General features: G+C 45.9%; 1 protein-coding gene across 1 annotated transcript; it reads left to right on the top strand.

The window, feature by feature from the left end:
- Nucleotides 1-9,408: 9,408 nt before the first annotated feature.
- On the top strand, nt 9,409-10,488 carry ABOM_009204 (homeobox domain-containing protein; the record flags this gene model as incomplete). The annotated part of the gene is made up of 3 exons (XM_022536332.1): nt 9,409-9,513; nt 9,586-10,263; nt 10,318-10,488. The coding sequence occupies 3 exons, from the start codon at nt 9,409-9,411 to the stop codon at nt 10,486-10,488; spliced, it is 954 nt and encodes a 317-aa protein (XP_022386799.1).
- Between the last annotated feature and the right edge of the window lie 2,753 nt (nt 10,489-13,241).

Raw genomic sequence — 13,241 nt, 5'->3', positions numbered from 1 at the left:
AACTGGTCTACTGGGCTTGTAGATAGGCTCAGGCTTACTGACAGAGAAGGACGCGGAAGCTCTGTGGATGTATGACATACCCCTTGAGCGTGGGTATCAATGGCTTTCTGAAGATATCGAGTATATAAAGTATCGCAGTAGCATATGAAAAGCTATATCATTAATGTTCTCGGAGATATGACCTTGTCCTCTTAGAATAGAAGTCCGAAGTAAGAAGGACAAGGACGTACATACCAATTTCCTGGAGATTAAAACCTACATAGCGATATGAGTAGATAATTATCATGTATCAACTGAGCTCTGGATGCTACTATCTCTAGGTTTGGAACGTTCGCCTTGTTATTTGCATCTATGTCGAGTTGTGGCACACAAGTTTTGCATAAATGTTTAACTGGCAATAATAACATAGAGTACTAACTTACGAACAGACTGTTAAACAGCATGATAGCAGACCAATGCTTAGTGAGTAATGTTGCAAATAACTCTGTTGACTTGAGCTATGGAATATGCACTGTGAGTTGTTCAACAAAGCTATATATATTAAGCAAGGCAGAATCCAACAAGTTGTTCGCTTCTCAGATATCATTTTGCCATGGTAGACATAAGATCTAGTATATGGTAGCATTCTATCCTATTGACAAGTCCCATGACAGAATCAAACAGATTCCGCCTTTGAATACACTAGGCCAGATATTTCTACTCCGTATTTCCGCATTGACCAATCCAACTGGGAACGATGGACAAACTAGCAGAGGACGCCTTTACCTAGAGCCAAAGCTACGTGTCGAGCAAATTTAATACGCAGCTTGGACAACATACGTTCTGGTATTCGGAGCGTTACATTTTTAGCACCATCATTAGTACCCTGAGCCCCTTGTCAAAGCTAGTAGTGTTGTTTGCTATGTGTCCTTTAGCCATTGGTACAACATGACGACGAGTTGCAGGCTTTCGAAGCTCTTCCATTCACACTAAAGACAAAGGTAACAAGCAATTACGGATCTGTTTCTCCACCTCTGTAGACCTACAATAAATACATATTTGGAATACTTTTTCGCCTTTCACCCTATTCCATGACAATAGTGCATGAGTGATTTCCGACTATCAGATTAAGGAGCCGAGTGGCGTAGTATGTTTCTCCCTGCAAAGATAGCGATCTGCTCTGCTATCGTATGTCTTAAGATAACCTAGATCGAGGCAAGGGAGCACCCATAGATGGGATATTGGAGGAATTAAAGGTACTTAATTGTGATAGGAACAGAGCAGGTAGGGGATGGGGGGGGCAATGAGACACGACACGGTAACATATCAAACTAGGGTAACGCATTTATGAAACCACCGTAGATAGAGGTAGCTATTTCCTGCAAGTATTGCGACTTATAGAAGACATATGTAAATAGTAAACCCTTCTCAGGTATGCTACTTCAATTCGCCCCCTAGGAACCTGGGGCATAGAAAGTCACCTTTTGAAGCCATCAATAAGGTACCTTCGCACTACAAGGAATCCTTATTTAGAAAGATAGAACCTACATTAGTGTTTTGAGTATTTGAAAACGGGATGTTTTTGAGCGTTGGACAATATGTCGCTGGAGCTTAGATTGTATGTATCATGCACGACAAGTCGCTAATGCTGCTGCGCATGGTTTCGTCGTTTGATATGGCCTGGAATGGAGAGTAGGACCATGGCACAGTCGGTCATGAGACAACCTAATTCCAGCCCCAGGTTGATATCGCATGCAGAGGCGATGCGATGTGCTCCGTACAGCGGACTGAAATGATCCCGTGTATGAATGATAATACGCGACTTCTAAGAGTATAAGTTGTCGTGAGATCCTACTTCGACAGCATCGTGATCCACATAGGAATAAATCGCCACCTCCTGCTCTGTATGCAGGTGGGTTATTGGCTCCATGATTAAGATAGGCAGCAAACCTCGAAGCGAGCTTCGCTACTGCATCTTTCATGTGAGTGCTCATTGTCGTACATATTACCAAGAAGACACGATCCAATCCCCTTACTGATGGAATTAGTAAGGCTTATGGGGACTACCGATGCCTGGAACCGAACTTCGCGTGGATCTTATGGTTTTGTCGCGTAACATGTCGGAAACTCCACAGAGAACTATGGGAGATGTACTATTTCGATATGGGATTTGCAAAAACACGTGGCTACAAAGATTGTCAGATGGGGATTGTTCGTAAGGAGGAGTTTCATGATAGAACAAGAACCAAACGTACGAGGTACCGAAGAGGAAGCAAAACCTGGAAACTGTTGCAGGTGAAAAACTTGAGCATTTTCTACCCCTGACCCAAAGTATGACATCGGAGTAGCGGAGGTTGTCAGGGTTTTATTTTTATTTTTATTTTCATTTTTGGCTCCTGTCTTTTACTACTGTGCTCTACTACTAGTACTAGTAGTATCGTCACACATTTGAAAAGTTTGATCTTTACACAATCTGCAATGATTGGTCATCGCGACCATTGCTTACACAGGAACAGAAAGATTTTTCTTTGTTCAAACCACATGGCAGATCATCTCGAACCTTAATACAATCAACCGGGCAGATTTCGCCATTCGGATCACTAGATTGTCAATAGTGCTCAGGGTTAGGATATGCCGAACATACAATAGAACAAAGTATATCGTAAGGACATGGGGCGAAGGCTATTACTGAGTTAGGAAGGTAGCCGGACAACGCTCCTGCAAGGTAATCACCCGTCGATCATCCGCGGATGTATACGGAGTGCGATGAACTACTGTTCGTAAACGCTACCCAGATACTCGCAATGTCGCACCAAAGGCTACTACTACCCCACTGTTCTAGAAAGCATTGAGAAGCGAGGGGGACATCTGTGGGTAACAAGTTGGAGAGCTAGGTTTGAGACTATGCAATAGAGTCTCACACTATCGAAAGATAGTAATACAGATATTGGGGAAACTTCGGAAATTTTCAATCGATTACGGGACTCGTGGGCTCGTGTGAGACAGTTGATAGCCTGGATGATGTCAGTATGTCCCAGGAGAGTTTCGAAATCTCCGGCAGTGGACAAACTTCATTTTACCATGGTAAACAACGATTCGGATCCGAGATCTGAGACGAACGCCATCCCACATGGCGACTTCGTCCTCGGTACAAGGAGAACCATTAAGGAGAAACGGAGACGAGGGAAAAAAGAGAAAAAGGCGAGGGACAGCCACCTGTTTTGGTTATCCTATGAAAATGCTCGGTGACAGGACGGAAAAAGATCGATATGGGCGGAGGGTCCACTGGAGCCCACCGCCAAAACCCAGAACCAGAGCAGGCCCCCGGAACTAGTAGAGTCAAAATGTGAGAGAGACTGACTAGTGACACGCCAGACCGTGCAATGACAAATTCCAGCCGCAGCCGGCCACTTCCGTCCATCGTGACTTGGTGGCAGGTCCCATCGAAAGCCTGCGCCACAATATGGAGAAGTCAGCCACAAACTTCTCAAGGCGGTTTAGAGGTTTACGTATATCGATAGCACTAATGGTTCCCTGCCGACTCCGTAACTCGTATTGGGAGGTAAAAATATAACCAGAATCCACCAACCAATGGGTCTAGAGCCTCTACCACAAGGTTCCTCATTATGGGCGTCAGACGGTGACGGGGGAATGCAATCTCTGGTTGGGGCTGCGAGATCGAGCATTGATCGCCGCCCTTGTTCCATCCCTGCACGATCTTTGTCTGGCGATAGGGAGCGGCACGCTAAACCCAGAGGGTAGGGATTTTTTCAAAGGGGTTTTCTCTTCCTCCGTGTGTTGGTAGAAAAGTATTGGTGCGAGACCCCTCCCTCCCCAGTGGCGTTGGCCTGTTCGCGATTCCCCTTGACACAGTCTCGTACGTCACCTGCAGTTATGATTGGTAAAAGAAGCCATTCACAACTCTCGGACATATATCAGTATCTTCGTACTACTGAGAGGGCTCATTGCTCCTGGAACCTAACGAGGTCTACACATATACTCTCTGAAAAGGAAAGTGAGGTCAACCAGGGCAATATTCTAAGAAGGAGATCGATTCCCCAAACTGCCTGTCTGCATTATTGTAGCTGCTTTCAAGAGCTACGTGTCTGTTCCTGGTCATGTCAAAGATTTTGACAAATCATCCATAATGAGCGAAAATCTACCTAACTTTACTTTGTACCTAGCCACGAGGGCTGCTCCTTTCAGACCAGGAATATGACTGGCGGCATTGTTCGGCTGAAGCTTATTTGTTGATTGATCAACCGAGTGGTTGAAAAAAATAAAAATAAAACTATTGAGGATTCAATTTCCGTTTCTCTGGTTGAACCAAAGTATGCTTCCGGGGTTTCTACCGTCTCGAGTAAGTGGGCGAACCTCTTTTGAGATAACAGTCCGGAAATTATTACCATCAACTAAAACCTTGCTTAATATCTTCCTAAATCCTTTGGGATCGGATTTGAATTGACGGAGACATGCCGAGCCAGGCTGATCTTGCTAAGTTTTTGACTAACCCTAGATCCATCCACCCGGACAAATTGTTACCTAGGTTTTCAAATCCAGTCTCGGCATTGACATGGGGCTGACAGACGGGTTCCAGATCTGGGAGAGTAATGAAACAGGGGATGAAGAACAAAGAAAAATAACCCCCTCTGGACCGACAGGCCATTACTCCTGGACAAATGACTCGAGAAGTGTTACAGAGTCTGATATGTGACGCATGATTGGGGGGCGACGACATGACTTGTATTCCTCAGGCATGAATATGCCAAAGGGAGCGGATTAGCGCACATGCATGAGGTCGATCCTTGCCCGGGAAAGTCAGGCTTTTGACAAGTGACATCCACCGAACTCTTTCCCAGTACCATGTACTGTAATCGTGTCACAGCCTAACCGCAATCTCCCAACAAGAAGAACCAATGGCTCGGGTCTGTCTGATGGGCGGCTTTCCGATCGTCTATGCCAGTGGAGCACGCCATGACCCTGTGAGTGGTGAACCAAGTTGAACCCGCGCGCTAAGGATCCTACTTTCATTATTTCATCTCCATCACAACTCCATTTTTCAGCTTCGCCCTCAAGAAGGCCTCGTGGGCCTGGTCGCATCGCTCGATGAACTGAACTGGAACCATATCGGGAACTGTCCCACGCAGGTACTCCGTTCGTTCGTTCGTTACATCGACTCCTTTCCGGCTTCCACAACCGGTTAACGTCTCGCTAGTAAAGTTATGTTACTTACTAAGATAAGGGTGACAAATGGCCCATCCTTGAGTCCAGTCGGGTCCCTGTCATCTCATGCAATTCCTGTGGTTGTCCTTTAAAATATGGACCTTAAAGTTCGGCTGATCCATCGATCAGGCAACCCGAAGTTTGGGGCGAGGAATCCCTCGTGGTGTAGGGCCAATGTCAAACGATCTCTCTGATTAATGTTGTCATATTCGCACTCCGAAACCCTATGTGGCAGCCCAGCTCCCGAGTGTTATCCGATATTAATCAACACCTTTTTTTTTTTTTTTACCATCTCTTGATGACGGCACGTCAACTTTTCCCCTCTTACCCCCCCTAGGCGACGACCTGAGATGTCATATGCACGGGGCAATGGATCTTGCATATTAATAGGTAGTCACACCAATCATATTCAGCCACTACGCCTTCTCATTCGCATGAGCTGGTGAGTTTAGGTACCTGTGATTTCCTGGTTTTCATGTCACACCTCCTGGGAGGGGCACGCTTGCTGTACTGTACTGTACTGATTCTGCACCTGATCTCGTGAATATTAGCAACCCAAAAAATGCTCTAATTACAGAAAGATGGAAATTATTGCAATAAATCTCCGTCCCTTCTGAGCAAGGTACTAGTACTCTTAAGTATTGAAAGGGGGATGCACTATATATAGAAATCAGAAAAGACACAAATCCAACCCCGGGAGAATTCTTCGACAAAGAGAGAGAGAAAAAGAAAAGAATAAAACGGCCCTTGTTTTAGGTTGAAAAAGATCTGACGTACAGTGACGGCAGCTGGATACCGACGTGGATCCAAGTTGGACACCCTCGATTGCAGCCCATGGCGAAAGGAAGAAGAAGAAGAAGTGGGGGTTTCACGAAGAGCACCTCGGCGATCAGATCCCTGGCCTGGAAGTTGGTACATATCTTGTCAACAAGCCAAGACTGAATGAAAATCTTAGGTTTAGCTCTCTGTCAACCAACTCACACAGCCTTGCCCCCTGTCGGGTTTAAACTCTGTTCGCCTGTCAGTGACACTCGCTGGTACCCGGTGTGATATCTCAACGAGTATCCCGATCGAACATGCCCGTTATGAACTGCTTTGCAGCGGGAGATGCGGGAGCGGCAGCCATTGCCGTCAGTGTTCACATCACCCTACATAATTGCTACACAATTCGCCTAACGCACCTTACTGTCTAGTATAAGCTATGTTGTTGTGATCTCCATTACTCACCCTCCGCGTCCTTGACACAACTAGCGATGCCCACCAGTGGATCCAACCCAGCGAGGGACAGCCGATCTCCTACCACTTGGATTTATTTTATTTTCTTTTATTTTTTACTTCTGCTGCGCCTTTTTTTTTATCCTTTATTTTTTTTAAAAAAAAAACAAATTCATTTCTTTATTTTATTTTGTCTTTCTCTCCCTCCCTTTTCCCTTTCCCCTCCCTTCTCTTAAGCCTACTCTAGAGTAATGGATTTCAATGGAGACCTGTATGCTAAATTTTGTCTAGATTTCTTTTCACATATTTATTTCTGGAAATATTAAATGCTCTGTACCCGCTCGACCAGCTTTGCTCTATATTCTTCCTAGCCCTTGGGCTTATTTTAGACTTTACAGCCATTCCTGCTCCGGACCGCTGCTCTGTGAGAAAGTTATTTGCTTCCTTACGCCTGTCGGCTGCACTGGACTGATAATAGTAAGTAATACCTAAGGGGCCGTCCTAGAATTACGAATCTATTTCCTCGGGTTTACCATTAGGCCCTTCATGCTTGGTACGAGAGCCGAATATTCGCTTGGGATTAGCGAACCGCATATTTGTGATGGAACATTTTTCCGTCTATTCCTGTCCATTTACCTGACTCAAGTGGCATGTTCACACATTTTCTGCTTTCGTACGTTGTTCCATTTAGTGTGTTTTTTTTTTCTTTATTTTTCTCCACCCTGATCATAATGTCGGACGGTCATTTCGATACTTCGGGTGGGTATAGCTTCAAGCACAAACAGATTTGCGCCACTGGTGTGACCAATACTACGGAGCACCACTAAGTTACACATGCCCATTGGGGGCACAATGTCATTCAGCGAACACTTAACCCAAGTTGGTATAGCAGACGCGGTGTTTCGAAAAACGAGAACTAAGCCATTAGCTCGTTTCTGGAAGCCCGCTAGTCATGAACTTCTTGGGACAGTGGATTGAAGTTTCAGCCATGCTTTGTGGCTTAGTGCGGCCCTAATTCTAGCGATGCTGTCATCTCGTGTTTTACTTACTGCGAAAAGTTCACAAGACTCTATAACCATGACGGTAAGAAAACATCGAACGAGCCTGATCGATACATAGGCCCTGGAGGCATATTGTGATATTATATTTTAGGTTCGAGGTAGCAGCAATGCGATCGCGATGAATTTGAGATTAGCAATAGTTGTGGCATTCGACGTTACCCCATTCCGGGATATAGGGCGGCAATAGATGAAATCTCATGCATACACGTAGAAATACATACGAAGATACATACATACAAGCGGAGTACATCTATACGGGATTCCTATGAAGCTACTACTTGCACAGGCAGATGGATAGTTCTACCTAGGTAGTTCCGGAGAAGACAGTTGACACCATACTAGGTACAGTGTTTATTGCTCTGAACTGTTCTTCTGCAACGCCACCTACCCAGCGCACGATCGGATATTCTGGTTATCTGTTCTGTCTTGGATTGCTTTCCCTTTTCCTTTCCTTTTTTTTTTCTGGGACCCGAAAAGCCCCCCCCTTCTTTACCGGCTAGGTTTTCTCTTTGGTATCTGCAGGCTGGTAAGTCGCTTCCAGATCCCTCAGACCCATCTGTCAAGACAACCTTAAGAATGGGCTGACCTGATAGGGCCCAGTGCAAATTGAATTAAATTAACTAAGAGATGGATTATTCAATTTTGATAAATCGTAAAACTTTCTTTCGTCAATTAATTTTTTCTTGGGACGGGCCCCTCTTTCTCGTTTCCCCTTCCCTCAGCCTGTGCATGCCTTTGGATACCGACGGAGGGAGTGACGGTCGACGGTAGTTTGTGGCTCGTCCCCACTCCCACCACGATCGTCACTTTTGCTTGGATCCCTGCTGTTGCCTCTTTCCATGGATAGCATAGTCGATATGGAACTGCTTATGGGGGAGCGTGATTGACTGGCGTACCAAAGATTTCTTTCGATCTTTTGTTTTATTTATTTCCATAACATTTATGATTTCTTTTATTTTTTTTTTCTTTAAAAAAATATATATATATTTATTTTTCTATGTACAACAGGTTGTCATGCTGGATACTCAGAGAAAGCAGCGTGCAACATCAAAAGCGGTAGCGACTGAAGAAGGGGTTCGTTATTTTTATTTACTTGATTCCCTTTTCTTAGTTTTGCAACTAAATTTTTGTATAGGGTACATGATTCAGTCAGCAATACTCCATATTAAGGGAAAGAAAGGGCGAGCCCAATATTAAAAATACACATGGGAAAAAAAAAAGGTAAAAACAAAAAAAAGGAAAGAAAAAAAATTGGGGGAGAGAAGGAAAAATGAAAAGGAAAATCCGAGCAACACCTTTTTTTCTTTTTTGGTTTCTAGTTTTTAATTTATTTTTCTGAAAGAGAGATCTGATCCACTTAACCCAGATCCAATTGTTGAGCTTGCCTCCCTCCTTCCCTTGCATAACCTTGGTTCAGCTGTCTCCATCGTCATCGTGTGCGGCAATGTCAAGCTACTCTTATTTCAGCTCCTGGTAAGTATAATTGTTATTATATTACTTGTTCGCCCATGCCTCCTCTAATCCTCTCCAAATTCTTTCGAGGATTCCTATCACTATAAGGTTATCTTTTCCGCTCGTCGCCTACGCTTATCCTTCGTTTTTCTCTTCAATACCTTAAAATCCCCTCCTTTACATTCTTCTATCACTCTGCCCGCAGTTTCCTTCATTCCCCGGAAACTATATCGTCCATTCCGTAACCACCCACACTATCGCATCTCTGATCTTAACGGCGTTATTCGCTGAATCATTCCCCATAGCCTAATAGCCCAATAATTCGGGTTATATATTTATCGTCGGAGCCGCAGGCCGGCTATACTATTGTGTGGTTATTCATATCTCCGAGCCTGGCCTTCTTTTGTGACTACTACGGGGTCAAGTGAGGTTTTCGCCTATCCATTCGCATACTGCGCCCTTACGACAGTTCCTTTCTATGTCCCAGCCCCGTGAATTGGGCAAGGGTTCTGAGAAAATGGCCATCTCATATGCGAGTGGGCTGGAGGCCGATCATACTCAGGTCCTTCCCTCCTTCAGAGAGGTGAGTTCAAGAATCATACCCAGATCAAATTCGACACCTGTCTTAATGTAGTGACTAACGTGCCATTATTAGCTACTCCCCCCTCACCTTCACGATGAAATTGAGTCGACTTCCTATCTTAGTGCTCGGCAACATTCGCGCGAGCGCCCCGCATCAGCAAGCCGTGATATGACTTCCAACCCCAGGCCTTTATCTGGAGATTTCGGTCATTTTCAGCCCCAGCTGTCCCGGAACACACCACATTACCCTTCCCGTGGTCCCAGTCCTATCCTGCCGCCTATCAGAGATCTCCAACAGGGATTGAATGCATCGACTGTCCCTTTCCCGGATTCCAGAGGGCTTTCGAGACCGGACCCCTTTGGGCCTACCACACAGGAACTTCGGGGGAGACCTGCCGGCGCGCCTGGTTTCTCTTCAGCCAATCGTCCTCGGCCAATGGGTGAGAGAGGTGGCACAGATGCCTACAATGGACCGGCTGTCATACATAACCAGATGGCCTATCCTTACCCAATGGCCTACCATAGCGATTCCGAGCAGACATCCCCGCAGGGATTGTCGCATACTCAACCTTCGAACTTCGGCATTTTGGGTGATCCGATCGACTCCAAGAACAAACGTAGGCGGGGGAACCTGCCCAAGCCAGTCACTGATATCTTACGTGCCTGGTTTCATGAACACTTGGACCATCCTTATCCTAGCGAGGAGGATAAGCAAATGTTTATGACCCGCACCGGGCTCACTATTAGCCAGGTAATTATATCTTGTGCATACAACTCATATCTCCGTACTAACAAGATTGTACAGATCAGCAATTGGTTTATCAATGCGAGACGGCGACAGCTACCTGCTCTCCGGAACCAGATGCGAACTGGTGGAAGTGATCTCGATTCCCAACGCCAATCCCCCTTTAGCGATGTGGAACATGCCTCCTCAGAATCTATGCCATCCCCCAGCCAGCTAGCCTCGGCGAGGTGAGCGATCATGACTGTTCTGCCTCTATCGACGTTGCCCCCACCGAGCCTTATCTTATCCGGAAACCCTTGGCTATTCAAGGAGAGGGCCAACTCCCTCTCCTTTTTTCTCACGAGGCATATGCAGCACATCATGATTTATGGGACAGGGGTTGTCAAAACCGAATAGACGTACGAGATCAGGTTGACGAATCTTCTTTTTTCCGACTTTAATAATTTTTATCGCTATCTCTATGACCCGAGTGACATCGATGAGATCATCTTGATACCCTCTACCGTTTCACTAATCAATTCCTACGTTTTGCATGAAAGCAGTCCGCAGTGGTATGAGCATGCGCCGTGACGCTTGGGAATGATTCAAACCACTCAGGCCACCGGACTTCTCTTTCCTAATTTGGAGTTCCTATAATTACTTACACATGATTGAGCATTCGAGGTGTTTGGATTTTCCTGTTTTGGGGTTTTCTGCTCTTTACATAGCTGGTTTTCTTTTTCGTTTTGTTCGTTTCTTTCCTTTGTGACGAGATTCTGCCAATGAAGGCGAACATCAATGACATCCTATGTACAGTATCGCGTATGGTTGATGGCAACATATTAAGGGCTAGACTGTTTTTCTTTTCGTAGTTTTTTTTCTTTTTTTTTTTCTATTTTAATCAAGGCTTTTGGATTTGGCATATTGTTGATAGACAAAACGGAACATTGGTTCGTCAATATTTAACTGATAGATTGGAAATGGCTGTTTCTTGAGTCCTGACAAATCCTTTGCAATCTTTACCCCTTTTCTTTGTTCCCCTCCTTTTTTTGGGGGGAGGGGGAGGGAAAGACTTGGCCCTCTCATAAGCATTACCACGGTTTGCTTGTCCGCAACCTTGTTATCTTACATTTGACCCCGATCCTGGTTCCCAGGGAACGTGCGACGTCGATTACTGTACTAGTAACAACTCCGGTTTTAAAAGTGCAGATCCTGTCAGATTCAGCGCAGGGAGGAAGTGGCAACCAAAAACGACTGAATAATCAGGGCGACAAAAGTTACCCTCAAATAAGTTCTCGCTGGGGCGAGGAATGGCCATGGAAGACCATTGCAAGCCGACCCGTGGACCTGGAAACGAGGCCGGAACACACCGAGCGGTGACAGAAACCGCGCTGTCACCACGTCATGAGGACCCTAAATTTTGGTTCCGGCTGGGCGGAACAACTCGATTGGGAGCGCTTAATTGCCGGCCTCGTGGCCCGTTCAAGATCCTTTCCCTCACAAGTCACTGGGGCTGGCTGCATCTGAGAGTCGGTCAACCAGGGCTAGTAGTCGTATGTGGCTCCAACCGATCCTGGTGTGTGGCTGAGCCTGGCCGTAGAGGGGGTGGCGCTGTTCATTCTTCATTTTCAACTGGGGACAGATACGAGGCATGTCGATCGATCAATCACCGATGTCAGTTTGCCACCTCAGCCTCTGGATAATTCGAAGCGTACTAGTATGCGGGTCTACATTGGGCTTTACCGGTTCTAGCGCGCTCTTTGCTCTTCTTGCGTTGCAGTGTCAGTGCGGGATGCAAGCGAGACGGATGAGGAAGGATAGCAATATTACATTTCCGACCTACTAGGATTCCTGACAGTGACACAGAGGATCGATCGCTCATGCATGAAGCATGGGGTTGAAGTGGATGGGGGAAAGCCAGTCGGGATCTATCCGATCTATCACATGGCGGTGAATGGCGCTGTGGCTCAGCAGCTGTGGCACTCGGGTCCCGGGTCCCGGAATTTCCTCGGGCGAAGATCCCCCCCCCCTCATCAAGTGATTTGATGTCTAGACTCTAGAGATCGAAAGAATGCGGCCAGCCATGATAACGATCCGGGTCTGGCTTAGGGCTGGGAATTATGTACTTTGTAACTGAAACCGAAAAGGTCTCAGAGAGGGGGCCCAGATGAATAACACTACGGAGTAATGGGGAAGGAAACTACACCACGAAAAGGTCCAACGGTCATGCAGGTGGAGAAAAGAACAACCTGGTAATGGCAGTTGCCAGCATGATTCTGATTTACGGAAAAAGAAGGAGTGATATACTAACAGGGTAGGTAGAGTAGCATTGACCTCAATTCACCGACAGAAGTGCTACTATTGACATTGACAGAAACCGGTAGTTAACTAAGAAATCGGGCGTAACTTACTAATTGACACGGAAATTCCCCTTCGGGCTTGACCAAAAACCAGGAAACCATCCATCTGCACACCCCACCACCGAGACGCCCGCAGCAGATCTTCCTGTCTTAACTTGAACGAAGGATCGCCAAGCCGTGAAAATCAAGCGATTAGCGTTTTCCGACAAGTTCTTGGGGATGCGACCCTGCTACGGTGGGAAGGGGTGGGATCAGAAAGAAATCGCCGAGCAAACCCGTCCTATCCCTACCGTCACGCCGATAATGAATTACTAGTGCTGTTTCCGGCAGTGTCAGCCTGCAGCGCAGGGAACCGTCGGTGTACATTAGTTGGTACGTCGGTTGGAAAGGAACTTTTTCTGCAAGGTAGGTTTGTGGGGGTCAGTAAGGATCATGCAGGCCACGAGATCCACTCCTCACTAACCATCAGTTCATTACTCGATTGGTACTTTGGGATAACTAGGGCAAATACTTCAGAAAGAGAGGAGCCACGCACCAGCCACTCAAGGTGGTTAGTACGATCCACCCATTTGATTGATTTATTTTGGATCTTTATTCTCCTGTCAATTTCAAATTCAATTCCTGTATTTTTATTTTTTTATTTTT

Source organism: Aspergillus bombycis (genome assembly GCF_001792695.1).
Source record: "Aspergillus bombycis strain NRRL26010 chromosome Unknown contig00077, whole genome shotgun sequence".
Lineage (NCBI taxonomy): Eukaryota > Fungi > Ascomycota > Eurotiomycetes > Eurotiales > Aspergillaceae > Aspergillus > Aspergillus bombycis.
Note: the sequence above shows the minus strand (reverse complement) of the source record. Positions and strands in the feature narration are given on the sequence as shown.